The sequence below is a fragment of the Oreochromis niloticus genome, linkage group LG14, assembly GCF_001858045.2.
Source record: "Oreochromis niloticus isolate F11D_XX linkage group LG14, O_niloticus_UMD_NMBU, whole genome shotgun sequence".
NCBI lineage: Eukaryota > Metazoa > Chordata > Actinopteri > Cichliformes > Cichlidae > Oreochromis > Oreochromis niloticus.
In genome coordinates, this window is record NC_031979.2 from 15,509,241 (window position 1) to 15,529,319 (window position 20,079).

Below are 20,079 nucleotides of genomic sequence, written 5' to 3' on the forward strand. Positions count from 1 at the left end.
GCAAAGAAAAATACAATTATGTTAATAGGAAATTTAGTTTAAACAGACTTGTTTGTTTGCATATTCCTCACCTCCTACCTAATGCGCAGTCAGTGGTTAAAATATTAAACGGTGACTTTTAGGATGCTCTCGTCATTCGATGTTTCTCCAAGAGACAGATGTTGGTTGAGTTTTTTGGTGTGTGTGTGTGTGTGTGTGCTCAACCAGCTGTCCTTGGCAAACAAATGACTATAAAGAAAGCATTTCATAGGCAATTGCATCAAGGAAGCAGCAGTATGGAGATTTGCTTCAATGTGTCACTCATCTCTTCTTTTTAGCTCGCTTGTAAGACCATATGGTTTACAGTTAGGAGACTACAAATGAGTTTGACTGACAATCTAATCAGGCTGTCTGCTTCGAAAAAAAACTGACAATTTTCACAATTTAAACGGCTAACACACAACACAATAATGATATCAAGAACATGCTAGTTTTATTGTGGCGGTGACGGCGGCGGGGGAGATTTAGCCACGTATAGTTCAGCTTCTTCACCACCCTGACACTTTTTTTTCCCTTCCACACCATGTAAATACCTGTCTGTAGATAATTTTGTAATGGAGTGCGTTGACATTGCAAACGCTTACTCTGCCATTTGCTCTAAATTTGTGCCTTTGTTAAATTGGATTCCAAATGCAATTATCTGCCAAGGTAATTCATGACACAGTAGCCCGTCGCAACGGCTCATTTGAAGGGATGCAGAGTCATTTATGAGTCATTTTGTAACAATACTGTATCTCTCCGAATAGGTGAGGCCCATGGGGAACTCGACAAGCTTTCTACATTTCGCGGGAAGGAAAGAATGAATGATTAGCTCCTTCCAATCCCTAGTTCCAAGGAGAGTGTTTAAAGCCATAATGCAAGCAAATGTCTGGCCTAGATCTGTTCAGTAATGAGTTGGAGCTCTATGATTAGACAAATCCATCACAAATGGCACAATTTGTATAATGTTTGGAAAAACATGGCCATTTTTATTCACCACGGGAAACTTTTCAAGGGAAATAATGTTGTTGGCAGATGAATTCTCAATATTAAGACCAGACTGGTTATAGCACTCGCTCAGAGGTAAGCTTATACACACGGCAGCGAGTCCTTTCTCTGTCTGGGCTTGGTGTGCAGCAAAGAAATGCTTACTTTTTCTCTTCTAGGCTTCTCAAATAAGAGAATTGTTTCTGATTCCGACTTCAAGAATACTACATTCCCGCCTTGGCTGCAAGTGGATTAATCCAGCTAAAGAGTAATTGCCCTTGCATTGTATTGACTCTGTGCATGAGGGAATTCAAATCACTTTTAAGTTTCAGTTCTGTAGGATTGGAGCCAGTACTTCAGGCAAGTTAAGGTGTTTATGTGAGTTCATTTAATTTGGAGTAAGACTGCAATGGTCCTACTAATGGATTAAAGGGCTGCATGTAAATGTAATGGTGTGAATCTGCTGACTGCCTAGGAAAACAGAGGACAAAGCGAATAAACAGTAGCGTGCCTACTTTTAACAAATGCCGTCAAAGTACACTTAAGCCAGCCACAAAACACTCTCGATAGCTTATTGCTGGGTGACTGTCCAACAAGAGCCACTGTGCAGGTGGATTAGGAACATGAATGTGATTGTCTCTGTTCTTGTGCTGCCACACCTGCAAAACGTTGCTTTAAACAGGATTGCACTGGTGTTATTTCTACAACCCTTTTCTCATTTTGTGATATAAGCAAAACACAAATTGCTGCCCAGCCTGAAGCTGCATGTAGCGTCTGCTTGAATCTGGACCCCATTGACAAACTATTAAAACATCACAAGGGTGTTCATTATACTCGAGTTTGCCTGAGTTGCCTGCATACAGCAACGGGATCTTACATTAGTCAAAATGTATATACTGTGTGCATGTTTGTGAAGTGACTGCACATTTCCTGCACTCTTCTCGTCTACGTCGGAAGGCCTGACTTGGGCCATTAATGATTAATATTTCCCAGTGGGCACCGTAGCATAAGAGTTTTCATAAAAGCTGCTCACTGGTGAACGTTAATAGGAATGAAAGAACTTTTGAAATCTGCGAGAACAAAACTAATGGTGAAGATTTCTGTGCAGACAAAGCAGTAACTCACGAATCTCATTCTCACCGACAGACCAGTGTAAACATAAACACCAACTCAAACATCAGTTTTATTCTCCAAATATACAGAGCAAAAGCATCATAGATTCACAGACCGGTACAGTTAAAATACATCTTTTTCATTTTTTTCTTAGATACAGAGGGCCACCTCCTGAAAATAGTGGTTCACCCAAAAGAGCATTTACACGTTGCCTTTTTATTACAATTACTGTATGGTTATGGTTCACTATTTATACAAATTCTTGCAATGACCATTTAAGTAAAGTACCTTCTGAGCCTCGTGTAGCATTTGCAAGTAGTTTGCGTTATTTGGAGTACAGAGCGAATCAACCAATGACGTTGAAGGGTACTCATTTGACTTCCAAAGGCATTCCTATTATACTTCCCATTTGCTTATGTGACTTGCTGCAAACTGTCTGCTGCAAACCAACCCGCACTGATTACCAATGCACCCTGTGAGACAAAGGAAACTCTGAGAGTCGTTTCCAAATGCTATTTTGTACAGGTCTTACACTTGGACTTTATTAAATTACTAACAAGGTATTGATTTGGTAGGAAAGAAAAAAAGAAAGTGAGAGAAAAAGAGAGAAACTGAGTGACAGAAAGCATTTACACGGTTGAAAAAAAAGGCTTATTATGATCAGTTCAGAGGTTCAAATGGCACCTTCGCTAATGTGCTCCGTCATGCACAGTGACACCTATCATACACTGATGTAGACTTCAAATAACCCAGTTTAAAAGTCCCTTTGCAAGCGTGACAAAACCTTGAAAGTACTAATGCTGAGTATTTCTTTATCTGTTTTTTCCCAGTTAATTCAAACCAAGCAACATACTTTTTGCAATAAACAAACATAACATTGGCAATGAACAGAAAAAGCCATTATAAATTCCAGCCAGTGTCTTTCCCTCACACTGCTCCTAAGCTCTGTCTCTCACCTTAGAAACGTTCTTATCCAGTGTTTTACAGGCTAGTCTTTAGCATCTCTGAAAAACAGTCTACGCTCCATGCTCTGCTCTGAAAGGGGTTGCTCTGTTTTATCAGGAAAGGGCAGCAACCCCTTGTAATTGTTCCGGGTCTTTGTGTTTATTCATCTGTTATGCCCTGGCATCTGTGCAGTGCTTGTAGCCAGGCAAACAGGCGCCGCCAGCACCAGCCGGCGAGGCGTCCACAGGTGAGCAGGGCAGGCTCTGTCCCCACATGGGCTTTGATTCCCAAAGACTGACATGGCACTCACATCCTCTAGTACTCTCATGCCCACTGTAGCTGTTGCCATTCTGGAGGGTGGGGGGAGGTGGGACAGAAGGCTGGCCTATCAAATATTTATCTGTTTGCTGTGCAGTGTGCAGATTCTCTGGACTGGGAAAATGCATTATGTTTGGATCAGTGCAGAAGCTGCATCAGATAGAGGAAACGATCCATTTTTAGAAGGACAGCAAATTTGTTTTGTTTTCATGAAGAGAGTTGCTAAAAGTCTGTATGGCAAGTTTTAAACGAGCACATTTTTAGAATTCCGATCATGTGAATGTAAAGTAATGCATAACATGCAGACACTTTATTCTGCATTTTTTTTAAATCCCCCAAAGTAGATTGCACTGTAATTGAATGTTGATGATATCAGTGAAATAATTTAATTCTACCCTCATAAATGTGGAGAAAAATAAATGAAAAACTGCGACACCCATACTTGACAGTCATGGTGGTGCCAAATGCAATATATTGCTGGACATCTGGGCATCTCTCAGAGGGGCTGCAAGAATAATCGCCTCTTACTGTATTTCACTTCAAAGCTGTCCCGGCTATGCTTAGCTTCTCATCCTATAGCCTCGTGTGTGCTCGGTGTGAGTAAGTTTTCCCTGTGAGATCTGGGGGAAGAGAAAACTGCTCGCACGAGCCTTTCATGTAGTTTGTGAGAAACGGCGAGGTTGATGATTTTTTGTTTTGTTTTGGACAGGAAACAAAGAAAGGAAACATCGTCTGTCTTTACAGTTCTGATGCCATGTGGTGTTTGTTGAGCTCTGGAATAGTGGAATCTGAATGAGAAAGAAAGAAAAGCCCGGAAAAAAATTATATACAGAGAAAGACAGCATTAGAGATTTATATACAGTCTGCTAAGTGCCAAGCTGGATTATCAGCGTTGAAACAGAGCTTTTTGTCTTAAGCTGTACAATGGGCACCAATCCATTTGTAAAATTAGAGTCCAAACCGCTGCCACTCAAGTGGAAAACCCCATTCAAATGCCTTGAATATAATCATATGTAAAGTGCTTACAACAACAACTTGCTTTTGTTGGAAACACGGTGCTTGTTTTTTCATGGGTTGAGAGGCAGATTCTGTAGTTTCAGGCTCACACAGGTTCATTCCAATTGACTGCTGCACTACATACGGAACAACTACCTTATTAGGTTTTTTAAAAATAACCATTTATAGTTTTATGTGATGTTTTTGTTTGATTTGACAAAACAAAGATGACACTGACATTGTGAGCCACTGTTTTTAAGTCTTTTTTTCTGTTTTTACAGTAATTTTTCAGGAATATTTTACAGATCTGATAAAATAACAAACAGTATGGCTTGAAAGTAAGACCTTGAAAGTGCACAGACATATGAGGCTACTGAATGCTATAATTAAATGTGATGTGGGTGCAATACGTAACTGCAGCTATTGCAAAAAAAGGATCTGTGTTTACTGTAAAGGGATGCTCTTATCAAAGCCTGTTAACACAGCTTAAGGTCAACAGCAATTAATGGTAGCATCCACGTGTTGTAGCATTTAGACTAAAATACGTTGGCTCGGTAGCTACACGGCATCTGCAGTGTTCCTTGCAAACCCTTTTTGACCAAAGCATGTGCAGTGTTGGACTATGACACCAGGTGAACTATGACAAGCTCACCTTAAGCATTTTACACAGAGTACGAGTTTTTCTGGTGCAAGTTAAATCACTACTCTGACTATACTCTCAACTAAAACAATTACAGTGCCAGTGACTGAAAAATAAAGCCGATCCATACATGTCACACAAGTGTGGATAACAAAAAATAAGAATGCACCCAACAAGCCACCATCAGCCCCACAGTAGCTCTGAATGAATAGCAGACATCAAAATAAAACCATTTTTTTTCTCTAAATTTGCTTGTTATGTCCCTTGATGAGCAGCACAATCACACATAGGTATACAGTCAGGATGCACTAAGCTCCAGCGTCAACAGTGATATCGACAAAAGCAATGGGATAACCACACAATAAGAAGCTAAAATATCATGTTTACATTTCCTTTAGCAGGGAACCTCAAGTATATGGTTGATGGTCTGTGGTGTTACAAGGAGAAATTCACAAGTACAACTCATTTTGGCTTTCCTGCTGCAGCTTCGGAGCTGGATTTTGGCGCAGTAACACCACGGTGGATGCAGCTCCCCCACCTGAAGAACTGGTGGGGTACGTCAATCTGGCTTCGTCAAAGTTTGTATTGACCCAGTTCAAGCAGTTCAAACAGACCCTCAAGGCAAGTAGATACGGACAAGAAGAGGCGCTCATGTCTCATTTATAGTCATCCATGAGGGAAATCAGAGTCAGAAATTAGACGCTAGAAAAGAAATTACAGTCGCGTATGTACACTGATATTCTTTTATCGCAGAGTCTCAAAGTAAAATAATGACTCAGGGATTTAAAATGAGATCTCGGCCCTTCTTTATCTGCTCAGCTCTGTGGCCCAGATACAGCTGCGGAGAGGAAAAACAACCGCTCTTTTCAGCGCTTGAAACGTCTGTGGGCATATGGAGGAAGTTTACTTACACCTACACAGGAGACGAGTTTGAACAAGCCGAGCTTAACATACAGTGTTTAAAGGGAAAGTGGGAGTGGAGGAGAGAAAAAAAGGTGTTGTTTTAACAACTTAAAACCACATGCACATTGAATTTTGTGCTTCAAACTACAAGAGAGCAGCAGGACACTGGCTTGCACTCATTAGCAGACAGTTGACACTCATGACAACACTTCCAGTTTTTCTTCTTCAAAAAAGTGAAAGTGGTCCATCCCAAGGGTGCTGATTGTCACACAAGCCTTGTTTTCCTGCCCTCTGATCGGTCAACAGTGTCACTGCAAAACCCAAAAGTTTAAACGCTGTACTCGTGCAGTGTTGTGTTGGCAAATAACCTCTCTGTGGCACAAAGGAGGGAGTTGATGAGTTGAGCATGAGCGAAATATAAGGCTTCTTGATCCTTTCTTTTTTTTTTTTTTTTTGTTTTGGGACACTGGGAAGTCTAAACAAGTCACATGGTGCATTAAAGCCCCAGTGTCTTCAGGCATCCACAGGAAACACCTACTGACATTGTTCTTTTTAGGCGCTCCTCAGAGCTGGTTCTTTCAGTTTTACAATCCTAGCTGGTTTGTTTCACCCCGTTCCAAAAGCCCTTCCCTCCCAAGAGGTCAGACATGGGTCTGCATGCGCTTCTGGAGGGGTCGGGTGAGGTCTGAGTTCTGCGAGGAGGATTGGGAATAGTGGGATGAGGAGGAGGCGGAGGCCTTGCTGTCTTTGTCGAACTGCACGTAGCCGTCTGGCTTACTGTAGCTGCTGACGCTGCTGTCACACTGCGTGTCGATAAAAGAGCTGGAGTCGCTGAGCGAGCCGCGCTGGAACTCCCGCTCACAAAGCTCAATGGAGCTGCTGCCCATGCCCAGCACGAAGCGTTGGCTGTAGTCATACAGTCGGTTGGGACCAGCTCCAAGAGTGGAATAGATGTTGGTGAAGGACATGCCCGTCGGTACCCGCTGCTTTCCCAGGGTACCTGTGTTGGTGGGGTTCCTCACCTCAGTGGTAGGGTTCCCTGTCATGGTAGGTGTGTGATGCTCCTTGAAGGTATTTACACTGTAGTAGCCATTTGTAGGGTCCTATTGAAAACACATGAAGGAAAGATTCTTTAGAGCTATACATTTATATATCACATATGCACACAAAAGAAAAAGAAGAAAGGGAAGAAAAACAAACAAATCTTATTTGTTTATATGTGAATGCACCTCTATCCTCAAAGCTCAACAGAAGTCAAGGTCAAACTGACAATAATTAACATTAAAATTGCTGGAATAAATAAGGAAAGAGTCTGCGGTCTGTGTAGGAAAAAAAAATTAAATAAATTTAAAAAAGAAAGACAAGAAAAAACAACACTGGTGAGGCTTAGGGGTAGGATTTAGTTAGCCCCCACACAGACCTTAAAATCATGTCTCTTGCTAATTAGGCAGGCCTTGATGATTCATAGTTTGGCATCCAATGTGTCATAGCAAAGTTCACTCTCATACCGGCTTTAATTGGACCTAAATGGATTGTAGTGTTTATAATTTCATGTATGCACCTAAATGGCTTCTGAGACCAGAGCTGTGCCACTTGTTTGTCTGCTTGGCTGCAGGCACTGTGCTGTTGCTAAGGGTCCAGTTAGGGTATGTGTCAGGTTTTTTTCTTCTTCTCTTTTTTTCATGTCCTTGTGTGAACGGATGTAAATGTCAAGCATAGTGAGCATGGTGGCAAATCCCAAAAGAAGAATGCTCATAATGGGGAAATGAGAGAGACGACCTGAGAGGATGCTCGTTATGCTTGTCATTACCAGAAAGCAGACAGGGAGATTGTTTGCGCCTGCCCTTTATCACTTGTTCAGTCCCCCTTTTGCTCTTGCCTCATGCAAGGTGTCATTAGCCGGGATCAAAAGAAAAAAAAAAAATCAAGCATGACAGAGAGAGCAGGTAAGAAGGCTAAAACAACAGAAGTGCACTCGAGAACGATAATGTCAGCAGTCATTTGGACAAAACCAAAAAGTTTGTGTGAGGCTCGCCGTCTCCAGCAAGTTGAGCGTGAAGAGACGAGACCTACACTCAGTGGCCACTTCATTAGGTGCAACTCTTCAACTGCTTGTTAACACAAATATCTGATCAGCCAATCACGTGGCAGCAACTCAATCCATTTAGGCATGTAGACATGGACAAGATGACCTGCTTAAGTTCAAACCAAGTATCAGAACGGCGAAGAAAGATGATTTAAATGATTATGAATGTGACAGACAGGCTGGTCTGAATACTTCAGCAACCGCTGATCTAATGGCACTTGCATGAGTTTTACAAAGAATCACCCCAAAAAGAGAAAATAGCCAGTGAGTAGCAGTACTCTTGGAAAAAATGCTTTGTTGATGTCAGAGGTCGGAGGAGAATGGTCGCATTGCTTCGAGTTGTTAGGAAGGCCTCAGTAACATTTGCTAGAAATAAGATCTGCAGAGGAGCATCTCTAGAGCAGACAGGCTACAGCTGCAGAAGAGCACACCGATTGACCTCCTGTCAGCTAAGAACAAGAGACTGAGGCTACAATTCCTACGGGCTATACACAATTGGAAAGAACATTGCCTGGTTTGATGAGTCTTGATTTCTGCTGCACCATTCAGATGGTAGGGTTAGAATTTTGCATAAAGAATGGATCCAACCCAATTTGTATCAAGTGTTAAGGCTGGTTTTTCTTGATTTAATGGTGTGGGCTGATATTTTCTTGGCATACTTTGGGCCCCTAAATGCTTAAACCTATCAGAGTATTGATAGGGCATAACATTATATGTTATTGGGTGGGTGAAGAAACATCATTTAGGTTTTTATAATTAATCTGTATCAATCTGTGTGGCATAACACAAAAAATATAATTACTGCATTTCAAACAGGCGATGCCCTCTCAAATCTGTCACTACTGGCTTCATCCCTTCATGAATGCCCAGTCCTGAAGAATATTTTAGCGCTTATGCTCTGCACATGCCCTCTGCACCTGCTTGACCTGCGATGTGCTCCCATGTTTTTTTTTTTTTTTTTGCTAATCAAGTAGTCAGCTCTACTGAAGAGAAAAAAAAAAAAAGTAGTATAGAGGCATCTACTTGCGCACTGGCTGCCAGACCGCCTACATTCTCCCATCAGACCTTCATCCCTGCTGTGAGGCTTGCCTAAACAGGCTGGAGTGGTGCTCACTCCACAGGCCATCTGGCAGGTCTGTGCCCACTGTGCCCCACAGCGGTGGCCATCTCACTCCCTGCTAGCAATATGTCCACTGCTAAAACACTCTTTCAGGACCTGCTGGCCATCATTAAAAATGTGTCAGATCTTAGATGCTGATGACAGGTACATTGATGACCAACAGCCACCGCTGTTACGGCATAGCCTAGCTTCCATCCTGTTTTACAGGGCAATTTTATGACGCCTCACTCTGGAATCAGTCCAGAGCTGTAAGGTGGTCCCATATCCCCAATGGACCATTAGGATCATTCCACCGGAGCGCCACTGCTCATATGCACAAGGCTGCTGAGACAGTGGAAAGGGAGAGCAGGTAAATGGTACTATTTCAGTGCTGGTGCATAAAGAGAGGATCAGACAGCACATTGTCGCTGTCTGTTTTACTGACCTATCTGCAGATGTTTTTCAGATAAGGTGCTAGCTGGATCTATTTTATGCTACTGCCATCTCATCTTGTCACACAGGATTCAGCAAGAGATCCCTTGTTTAAGTGCTATCTGAAAGGATCAGAGATTGTGTTCTCTTGTCTACTAGTTGGCATTTACCCCAGTGCCTCACCTGCTGGAAAACCCCAGATCAAGCCAGGTGAAATCTGTCTGAAAAAGCTGTCTTTCTCTGCTTTATCCTGACTTTCACTGAGAGAATTAGTGACCTCACGCAGGTTATCAGTCTCACTATCTGCGTTCTCTAATAGGGATGTCTAGGGCAGGGCTACTTTACAGCCAAATCCCTCTTTTACACCTAAGAGCATGAACTACTCTTTTAGGTCAGAGGCTATCTTACTACAGGCCTTTTTTCCCCCCTGCCTCACAACAGTAATGTAGAAGAGGCGTTTCACCGGCTCTGCCTGGTGCACACTCGGTCTCATTATGTTTTGCCCACGGCTAGTAGACAGACACAACAGCTGTTTGTCCACCACAGAGGACACTTACTGTCAAAACGCTGGTTTTCTCACAGTCTGTATGATGCTGTCACGCAAGCCTACATACATGCAGCAGCAGAAGCAGACCTTCTGGCACACATATGGCTTCCGTGTGCACGCTGCAAGAACTTTATCCTCATCCACAGTCTTTCTCCGAGGGATGGAAGTGTCGTACATCTGCACAAGACCATGTGCATCTTTCCATGCCCCTTCATCTGTTTCTATCTGCACAGTGTATCTGAGTCCTGCCAGGCTCAATCCCTTTTAAGCATGCTAGACAGTTGATGACGTGTTGTCAGATCTAGCCTTTTCATGCACGTGCCATGAGGTGTTCCTCTAATCCCATCATTGTCTGGTGAGCAGCTGTCCCTCTATCCTGCTGCGACAGTGAATTGTGTGAAAGGACCATACTTTTTCCACACAGAGCCCCATGGTAAATGAAGAACACCTGAACGCTTTAACGCACTTCACACACGGCTGCAATCTGATGTCCTTTTACTGTGTGTAGACATTGCTGTCAGCAGTGGGGCATTGGCCACAACCAGCTATGTTCTTATCTTATTATTTAGTGAGAGACTCTAGGAGATGCTCTGTCAATATTGGCATAGCGCTATAAGATGCAGGTCCCACTGACTTGGCCTGTGTTGCTTCTTTGTGATAAAGAAAAAGTTGACTTATTGGTAGCAGATCTTGGGTCATGCAGTTGCTTTGAACAGAAGAGACCTAAGAAATCCTTCTTAGAAGCACAAAGGCACAAGGTATCATCTTGAAAATTTTGCTTAAGTGGAGGGGAAAACATAATAACAATAACTAGAGGACTACACCTATATTCTATCCTGTCTTCCTTCTCTCTCCCCAACCGATCACAGCAGATGGCCCCGCCCCTCCCTGAGCCTGGTTCTGCCGGAGGTTTCTTCCTGTTAAAAGGGAGTTTTTCCTTCCCACTGTCGCCAAAGTGCTTCTCATAAGAGGTCATATGATTGTCGGGTTTTTCTCCATATGTTTTATTGTAGAGTCTACCTTACAATATAAAGCGCCTTGAGGCGACTGTTGTTGTTATTTGGCGCTGTATAAATAAAATTAAAATATTCATACAATCTGTGTTTACTGTACATAACCTGTGATAGTTTATATTGAATTGGTGACCAAGTGAAAATCCAAAGGTTTTAAACTGCAGTATTAATACTGACCAAGAGTAGAAAAACTGAAACATGTAGAACAGATGGTGGCCATCCTTCACTTGATGGTACTTAAAAGGGTTTTGAGATCTGCGAAACTCAGCATGAATCATTTATTACAAGCGGTTAAGTCGCTTTACATGCGAAAGGAGAACTAAAGTGACCCTAGGTAAAGTGCCTCACATGTCCAGACTTATCTGTTTTACTGCCATGTAAATGGGCAGGTGGAATTGTTTTAAGAGCATTTTATCCTTTAAGATTAAAATCTCTTCGTCAGAGGACACCTGGTCTAAAGGTACACCATTCCAAAACTTTATTACGTCCACTGACATCATGAATAAGAAACATTTCATTAGATGCGATTGCAATGACATATTTGCCAACGAGTCTGCTGTAGAACTCCGAATAATTATGAAAATAAAATGAAGAAGACACATCTCCCTGAGGTTAAAAGGCTCAAGTTTTCTAAATAGAGCATCTGTCTCCTGTTTTTTGCCATCATGAACATGGAGTAAGACTCACCTGTGTTTTTGTGATTTTCTGATAGATTTCTTTGAAACAACACGGCCCCCATCCACTAGTGTCTCTAAGTCCAACCGCTCTCTGATTTCATGAGCCACTTTGGCTGAGAAGCTAATTATTAAAATCAAACCCATAACAGGAATAATTTGCCTCTGGACTTGCTTTGGAAAACTCATGTGTAGCAGAAGAGGGATTAATGCTTTTCAGCTATTTTAGTTCCAGAGTTGAAGACCACCATCTGCCCCAAAGGCATTCTCTCTCTTCCTCTCACCACTTCTTTTTTTTGTCTTTCCACTTTTGTTCTCCTACGTTTGTGCCTTCACGCTGTCATCATTCACAAGCCGTACCTTTATGTGCTGATACTCCTTCTCTTCCTCTTGCAACACCTCCAGCTGCTTCAGAACAGATTCCTGCTGGAACTCTTCTCGTTCAACCTACGTAGAAATCAAGCAAAGAATCTAAGAATCTGTGTAGCTTCCCAAGCTCTCCCACAAAAAGAGACATTTTGAGATGGATGGGTTCAACTTTTATCACTTGTTCTTTAGAAAAAAAAATCACTCAGACATGCTTCACCTTAACTCTGGGCTTGCAGGCACCATTAATAATTTATCCATGAATATCTTTTATTTATCTTTACAAAATGCAGATTTGTGAAGTAGATACACTCATTTTCTCGCTCTAGCATCAAGTGTTGACCGTATTTTGTAATTTGAAAAGAAATCATTATTTTGAAGGAAAAATTTAATCCAAGAGCTTTAACTACAAATAGACCAGCCCTGGAGCAAACTGCATTAAATCCAAAACACTGGTAGAGCTCAAAAGAGGAAGCTGTTCTTTTTTGTGTCTAGCAGGCATGTGGATGCAGAGAGTACACCCACTGTAGGATTACCTAGTATACATCAGCATCCCCATAGTTAAAATGTATTGGGGTCTGTTCTCCTCACAGCGCCGGTGTTATCATGATGATATATATACACCCTACGCCTTGACAGCGCATATACAATCCGCATGCCTTTCTGTTCTTCCATTACTCATGAAGTGACGTATTCCACAGAAAATCCCCATACTAATTGCAGACCGCATTCATTACCTGTCCGCCAAAGAGAACATGCAAAAACAGGGCCGAGATTCAATTTTTGCAAAAGAACACGAGAAGAAATAAAGTGGAAAGTAGTATTTTGTGACACTCACACTCACCATCAGTTGTTTCATGGAGGTGTGCTCTTCATTTTCTCGGGCTGCATTGTGGTCCTTGTGCACAATCTCCACCCGGATGTCATTTTTTGCCGACACGACTCCTTTCAGATCTAGCATAAGCAGACGCCACATATATCTTAATAAGACGGATAAACACTATTCGGTACTTGTTGACATTATAATTTCCCCCCAGTGCAGTTTGCAGTGTTACAGAATTTAACAGAGATCCCTGGGTTTGTTTTGTTAGAGCTCTCCCACTTCCCGAAGACAACACAAAGCGTTATTAATCACTTGTTTCCTGCCAACACAGGATTATGTTTGTTTGTTTTTTTCTGCATATATATGCAATCTCACATAGCCTTCCTCGGTGGCTCATTCTGTTTGGGACAAAGCTGGTGTTATACTGTCATATAACAAAGTCTTACTTTCTGTCTTAATTTTGCTTGCAAGTTCTCTCTGGTGAGCACAGATGGAGACGGGCAGTGAGGGCATAACCAGGTGCGCTTCCTCTGTAGTGTACAGACAATAGACATGCTGAAGGGACCAGTAGCACAGTGTGGTTCTTGGATAGAGATAGTGGCTGACTGCCTCTAACCTGAGTCACTCGGTACTGTATATGGGTGGGTGGCAATGAACACGGCGCATGATGTAAATAGCTTTAAATGAATGCAGCCAGACTGAGAGTGCATGAAATGAGCCCTTATCACAATCTGGCTATCTCGGCACCGAAAAAAAAAAAGATGTCCATCACAACCACTGATTTCATCTGCTATTAAATGTGACACTACGTTCCCGAAAATAACTTGCATCGGTAATTTCTGGCTGGCGATGCCTCCGTGTGTTTTATTTTTATGTAGATGTCCCATTTTTAAGACACCTCAAGTCACAATTTGCAAACGATCCAATTTGTAAAACATGACACTTTTTCTTTTTTATTTGGTTAAATTAAAACTACATAGATGGACATTTTTTAATGTGCTTGTGGAAAAAAATGCAGTGCTTTAGCATGCATGCTTCAGAGGCAACACTGGAAAGGAGACGTACTTCTCTGGGAGCGGGTGCAGCAGAATGCTCCGATGGTGCCCATGAGGACAATGACGGCCACGAAAGCTCCCACGGCAATGCCGATGATCACCGCCACTGGGAGAGATTCTGTATAGAGCAACAACAACAAAAAACAAACATGTTCTTCTACAATGACTTAACAACAACATTTTATATGTACTTCAATGTATTCAATGAATTCAATGCATGACATGTTACAGGTGAGGACACAACAACATACAGTTATAATGTAAAAGCCACCTTTCTTTTTCAAACACACACACATTCACACTCTCTTCTCCTCCTGTCGTCCTCTTTAAGTCTCTCAGACAATCAGAAAGCAAGAGGAGGATTTTTATTTTTTACTACCTTGACATTATTCACTGGGCACAAAACCAGATAATTTAAATAAGGACAGCAGCACAGGAAAAGAAAAAAAAGCCTTCTATGTCGAAACAATAATTCAAACAAAAACTAATTACCAAACCTTTCTGTTATTTGTGGAGGTAAACATTTTCCTAGTAATATTGTCTCATTATCCCACTGTCTGATAACTTTTAATTTACACTCATTTAGACTAATAGACGCATTTAACTGAGGGCTTTTATTCACACTGAGTCGAACGCAGGAGTGTGTGTGCATTTGTGAAGCGTAATCGTGTCCGTGTGTTCCTTGTTTGCAAGTAGGAAGGGACTAAACCAGCAGGCATATATCTATATGCTCTTCCAGTAGAAAAGCTCCTCATTAAAATATACTTTAATGAGAACCCGAGTTTCCAGCCCACATTTATGACCTTGCCGTATTTTAAACAAACGCAAACAACCAAGTGCTCTTCCTACACCATTAAAGCCTATTTAATGTCTTCATTGATCAATGTCACTTTCACATAAGCAGCTTATAATTTATCATTTGCGATAAGTGGATAGAAAACACAGCTTTCCCGACGGTAGAGGTGGAAAGGTCACAGATACAAAGTATTCATATTTAAAGAAAGGAAAGAGTGTCTTTTTTGTTTGTTTTTTAACCGAAGGAAATCAAGTTCCATATTAAATTTTATATCGGGGTCTATGATACGAGACAACCATTAGAAGACATTCACTTAATACCAGTTTTTCTGGAATTTATGTAATCATGACTTTTACAGGGATTGAGTTGCAGGAATTTACAGTGCTATTGTTTAGGATGCTCACTGTGAGCTAAGAATCATAAAAATTGGGATTCGTGCAGAATTTAACATGTATGCAAAAATGCATTCGCACTAAAACACGCATGCGCAACCTCACACGCAACACAATCGACGACACTGGATTTGGACACCTGCAGCAATGTACATAAAACGCCACTTGGTTGCTCTCTAGAAAACCCCAGCCACGTGATTTGAATAAGAGGAAGGTGGAACCTGTCGAACCTTGGCTCCCACCTTGTTCCTTAAGGCGTATGATCTCGGTGTCAGAGCCAAAGCTGTTCCACGCGGTGCAGTTGTAGATAGTCTGGAAGTCTGCTGGGACAATGTTGCTCATGGTCAGTGTGGAGATGACGCCTTCCTCTGTGTTCACGGTTTCTACGGTGTAGCGGCCGGACGTTCCAGACTCTAACACCGTTTCCTTCCAAGACCAGGCCTGAAAAACACAAAAATAAAAAGGTGTATGTACAATGTTACTCATGATTATTATTATTATTATTTACTGTGGAGCAAATCATTTTACTCCAGGTGGGTGGATCTTTGGTCTGGTACACAGTCCAATTATTAAAGGTGACCAAGAAACCACAGAACACTTCACACAGTTGATTTGAATCCTGCTGGTCGGTGCCTGGATTCACTGGAAGGTATTGCAATCAATGTAAGTGTGTGGGCCTAGTCGTTTTGTTATTTCACCCGTATGTTCGCGGCAAGCTCTTTATGCTATGTCAGCACAGTTCTCAATAGAGAAACATAATGACCATGAAAAGATCAACCTAGTGCTCTACAATGATACGGGGAGCGTTTGGGATGTTTTGTTCTGTTACAAGGTGGTATGAATTACTGATATCAGCGTAGAATGTTAGCTCATTTTGTCTGGTGAATAACTCAGTGATCCACAGAAGTCTAGAAGAGGCATGAATAAATGGGAATCCATTCAGGATATTCAATGCTTCTGTGGCTGGTTAAAACTCTTCTGAATGCTGTGTTAAGGTTAAAAATGGTGGGGTCAAAATTGTGCCTGTTAACTGCCCATTTGTTGCTGTTGAGTGCTCAGTGAAATTTCTCCCGGATCTGTAGACCGAGCTAATGTCTAAGCGGTTTTCTTTTCATCGCAGTGTTTGAATCACAGTCCTTTTTGCATTTGACTATCGGGAGACAGCATGCAGCCACTTACACAGAGGTGCGTGCTGTGAAACAGAAGAATCTGCAAAGAGGTACTGTGGATATTTTCAGTGCAGTAAATAAATCTGAGTACAAAGAACAACACTTAAAACAGTCTGAAGAATTCGCCATTAAAAAAAAACTTGGATCAGGTCTGAAAAATAACATTTTTTTCTTAGTAGAAGATGGAGAGCAAAAATGCTGGAATTCTTTCGTCCTTTAGCACATTTTGCATGCAAAGCAAAAATATTTGAAATATAAGTGAATTTCTTGTCTTGGTTCTTTGAAAAGTCGGTATTGAAATAACTTTCTTTTTTATTCAATGGAGAAAAAAAGTCAAATTCTGAGTCTATTCTGTGGATAGAAATGCAAAACATGCATCATCTAAGATGTGGTTGAGCTTACTCTTTAGACCTTGATTATTTTAAATGTAATTGTAGCCTCTTGAAAACATAAAATAAAATAAACATTGAAATATATTTTGAGCCGATAATGTGTGAACTGATGAAAAATACATTTTTAAGCGAAAAGCACTCGGAGAACTCAAACCTCCCCTGAGGCAGTTCACTCAGTTTTTTCACTCTTTTCAGGGAATATTTTTGTATATTTCTATATATTCATTTAGATTTCTTTGTTTTTCAAGAAGTTTGTAGCGCAGTAAAAATCAGATACGGGTAGCGTGACAGATGCTTGCTTTGATTACGCAAACATTATGTAGCAGTAGATAATGGATAATAGGTATTGATTTGTAAATAACTGAACATGAATAACTTGAGCTTATTATATAATATTATTATACTAAAGTATATTTCCCCCAGGAACTCGCTGGACAGCTTGTTCTCTTTCTCTCGACAATATTTTCTTTGAAGATATAACATATTTTGGGGTCAACTTGAAAGAAAGGCAGGCGTGAAATGTAAACATGAGGTCAGAGGTCAAATGTGACATGATATTTGGATGCATATTATAATGGGATACTCGAATCCCCATATACCATATATATCATTTCCTGAATGTTGCCAATGCACACTAAGGCAGCAGAATTTTAAGCGTAGTTTTAAAGAAAAAAGACATTTTATGTACGTTTGACCCTATTTGACCTTGAAGAAGAGGTCGTAGGTCCAAAGTAACATGATATTTAGAATCACCATATATCATTCCCTATATATCAATATGCTCTCAATAAAAAACAAGGGCATTAAGAAACAGTTTTAAACAGCTCCATTTGATCTCTGACCAAATACAACAGGATATTTGAAATCATTATACAGTTTCTTATGTTGATTTATTGCATTTATTTCTATGAAAATTTAACATATACATATAAAAAATAATCAATATTTTTTCAGGGTATCTTAATACAGAGTGCATTGGTTTTTGAGGTAATATTTAGATGTTTATTTTGAAGTATAAAGCATATTTATTTATGCTGAGTGCAGAGTAGGGAAGAGAGATTTCTATTTTAACAAACCTTTAACCTTTAACTTGGAGCCTTGAGAAACATACAATGGGGGAAACAGGTTTGAAAGTCCACCATCACAGTATTCAAACTTTGAGGTTTAAGCTTCAAGACTTTATTCCGAAAAAACTAAAATCATTGTGTTAGAATGACTTTACAGTGTAAAACCAGCAGTATCATAGAGTTTTTTTCCCCATGCATTGTATACAATATGGACATCTCCTTGCCTATGGACATTTCTTACTGACAAAAAGGGTTTTTTTCTTCCCACTGTCGCCAATTGCTTGCTCATAGGGTAAAATTTGTCTGATTTTACCTTCTTTACCTTGGAAGCCGTAAACTGATTGATGGTTATGAAATAAAACTGAACTGAATTTTTGTTTAAATTAAAACAAAATCACTAATATAATTAAATCAAAAGTGAAGTTATTGAGTAATCTCACAGTTTTTATAGGCCCACCTGAAATAAACGTGGTATTAATGACACTGCTGGTTAATGTTGAGCATTAGTATAACAAAATACACATCAGATGACAAAGTACGGCAATTAACCACGCTCATGCATGCATGCACATTATGGATACTCATGCAAAGCGTGCTTATTAAGTGTGTTTACATTGTACGAGCGCCATAAATCTTAACGTGATCAGCGCAACACAGCTCACATGCGTTCATTAAATGAGAACCGTAGGATCAAAAGTATATTTTTAGGATCCTCTTTCATGGCAAAATCCTCAGAATATCAAGTATGTGAGCCAGACAGTCCAGATGTACTTACAATGCGGTCTGGCGGAGGTGTACTTCGGATGAAACATTTGATTTGTCCTTTCTCTCCATGTAAAGCTTGCTGAGTCTGTGTGCTTGAGATAGTGGGCGGCCCTGAAAAAGAACAACCATTAAAAAAAAAAAAAAAGTTAGAAGATGAGCCACAGAAATTGAAACATGAATAATTAAATTTAGTTTCAGGTCATGTGACAAATCCTCTCAACTGAATTCTTGCTGGAAGATTATATTCTAAATGTCTCCTATTTCAAGCGGTAACACCTGAAGTGTTCTGTAATTTGGGACTCCTGAGGAAGATTATATTGCTGTGAGATATGAACTTGCCTCATCCCTTAGTACAATCTAGCCAAGGGCACACCAGGACTGAACAAAGGGCATAAGTGGCAGCTTAGACTTCATTCTGGATAGAGAAACTGTTGATTTATGGCTGGCTTGATTTCTCCCGCTGAGATAAACGTTGTTCTTCGAGTGTAATCAGGACTGCACAGATGGAAAGAGAAAATGCCATTGTGGGGAGATAACACCCCTTGTCGCAGTGTTTCACCTCAATCAATGTGCTTGCAGCAGAGCTGACCCCTGAACCAATAAGTCGTCAAATAAACATTTAAAGCCAAAGCTCGCTACAGTTGCCCAGAATGACCTCTATAACTGAACGAATCACAGTATCGATCAAGATATTGTAAAACAATATCCAGCATTTTATTATATCAAACTGTATTACGGCCTTATTATTGCAGTCAATTTTATAACCATCAACTGACATTCTGTATAATCCGATTTTCTCAAATTGAGCCTGATCAAATGGAATGGCTTTATTAGTATTACAAACTACCCAGGCAAGGCAAGTTCATTCAACAAGTGCTGGGGCTACTGGACTTCAAGCAAGCATATGTTAAACCTTGGTCAGGCTACAAAATCTTGCCTGACAAGGGCAGCTCAGCCTAAACGACTGGTCTGCTTGCCATCTGGTCTTGAGGCTGCTCACACCAGGTGACAGCACTAATATGAAGACAAGCTGTCACACATAACCCAATTCCATCACTCATGTGATTTTTTCCCCTCCTTTGGCCCTGAACTCACAGTGAGTAAAATTGGTAAAAAGGCAATGCTTTACACTTACAGTGTGATATTTAAAGACTAAAACAACCTGTGGGGGGAATATATGTTTGTTTCAAGCACGCCATACGCATTAATTTCCACATAAATTCTTTTACAGTAAACTAAGAGTAGTATGAAGGCAGCTGGTAATAGCTTCTTTTACAAATTAAAACCTTCATAATGCTGTTTGAATGTGAATGCAAGGTGCTGCAACACTTTTCTCTCCTCTTAATTAACTGCTCCCACCTTCAGTCTGATATTTCAATTTTGGATATCTTCAAAAGACAGAAATCCAACCTGTCTGAAATAATGGGGCATGTCTGAGAAAAAAAAAATCACATTCACTAAAATCATCATCCTTGACTTTAAT

General features: G+C 40.7%; 1 protein-coding gene across 9 annotated transcripts in view; it reads right to left on the bottom strand.

Moving 5' to 3' along the window:
- Positions 1–2,168: 2,168 nt before the first annotated feature.
- The window catches only part of kirrel3b (kirre like nephrin family adhesion molecule 3b), a 164,313-nt gene continuing 146,402 nt past the window's right edge, over positions 2,169–20,079 (bottom strand). For 2 of the 9 annotated variants that reach the window (XM_019345338.2, XM_013269383.3), the window contains exons 11-17: positions 18,607–18,707; positions 15,446–15,644; positions 14,026–14,133; positions 13,407–13,490; positions 12,976–13,091; positions 12,132–12,218; positions 2,169–7,023 (exon numbers count right to left, since the gene is read on the bottom strand). In XM_019345338.2, the coding sequence (XP_019200883.1) occupies positions 6,562–7,023; positions 12,132–12,218; positions 12,976–13,091; positions 13,407–13,490; positions 14,026–14,133; positions 15,446–15,644; positions 18,607–18,707 (1,157 nt within the window). In that variant the 3' untranslated portion in view covers positions 2,169–6,561. Of the gene's footprint in view, positions 7,024–12,131; positions 12,219–12,975; positions 13,092–13,406; positions 13,491–14,025; positions 14,134–15,433; positions 15,645–18,606; positions 18,708–20,079 lie in introns of all 9 variants that reach the window. The other 7 variants (XM_013269382.3, XM_013269380.3, XM_013269381.3 and 4 more) reach the window with 6 other exon arrangements.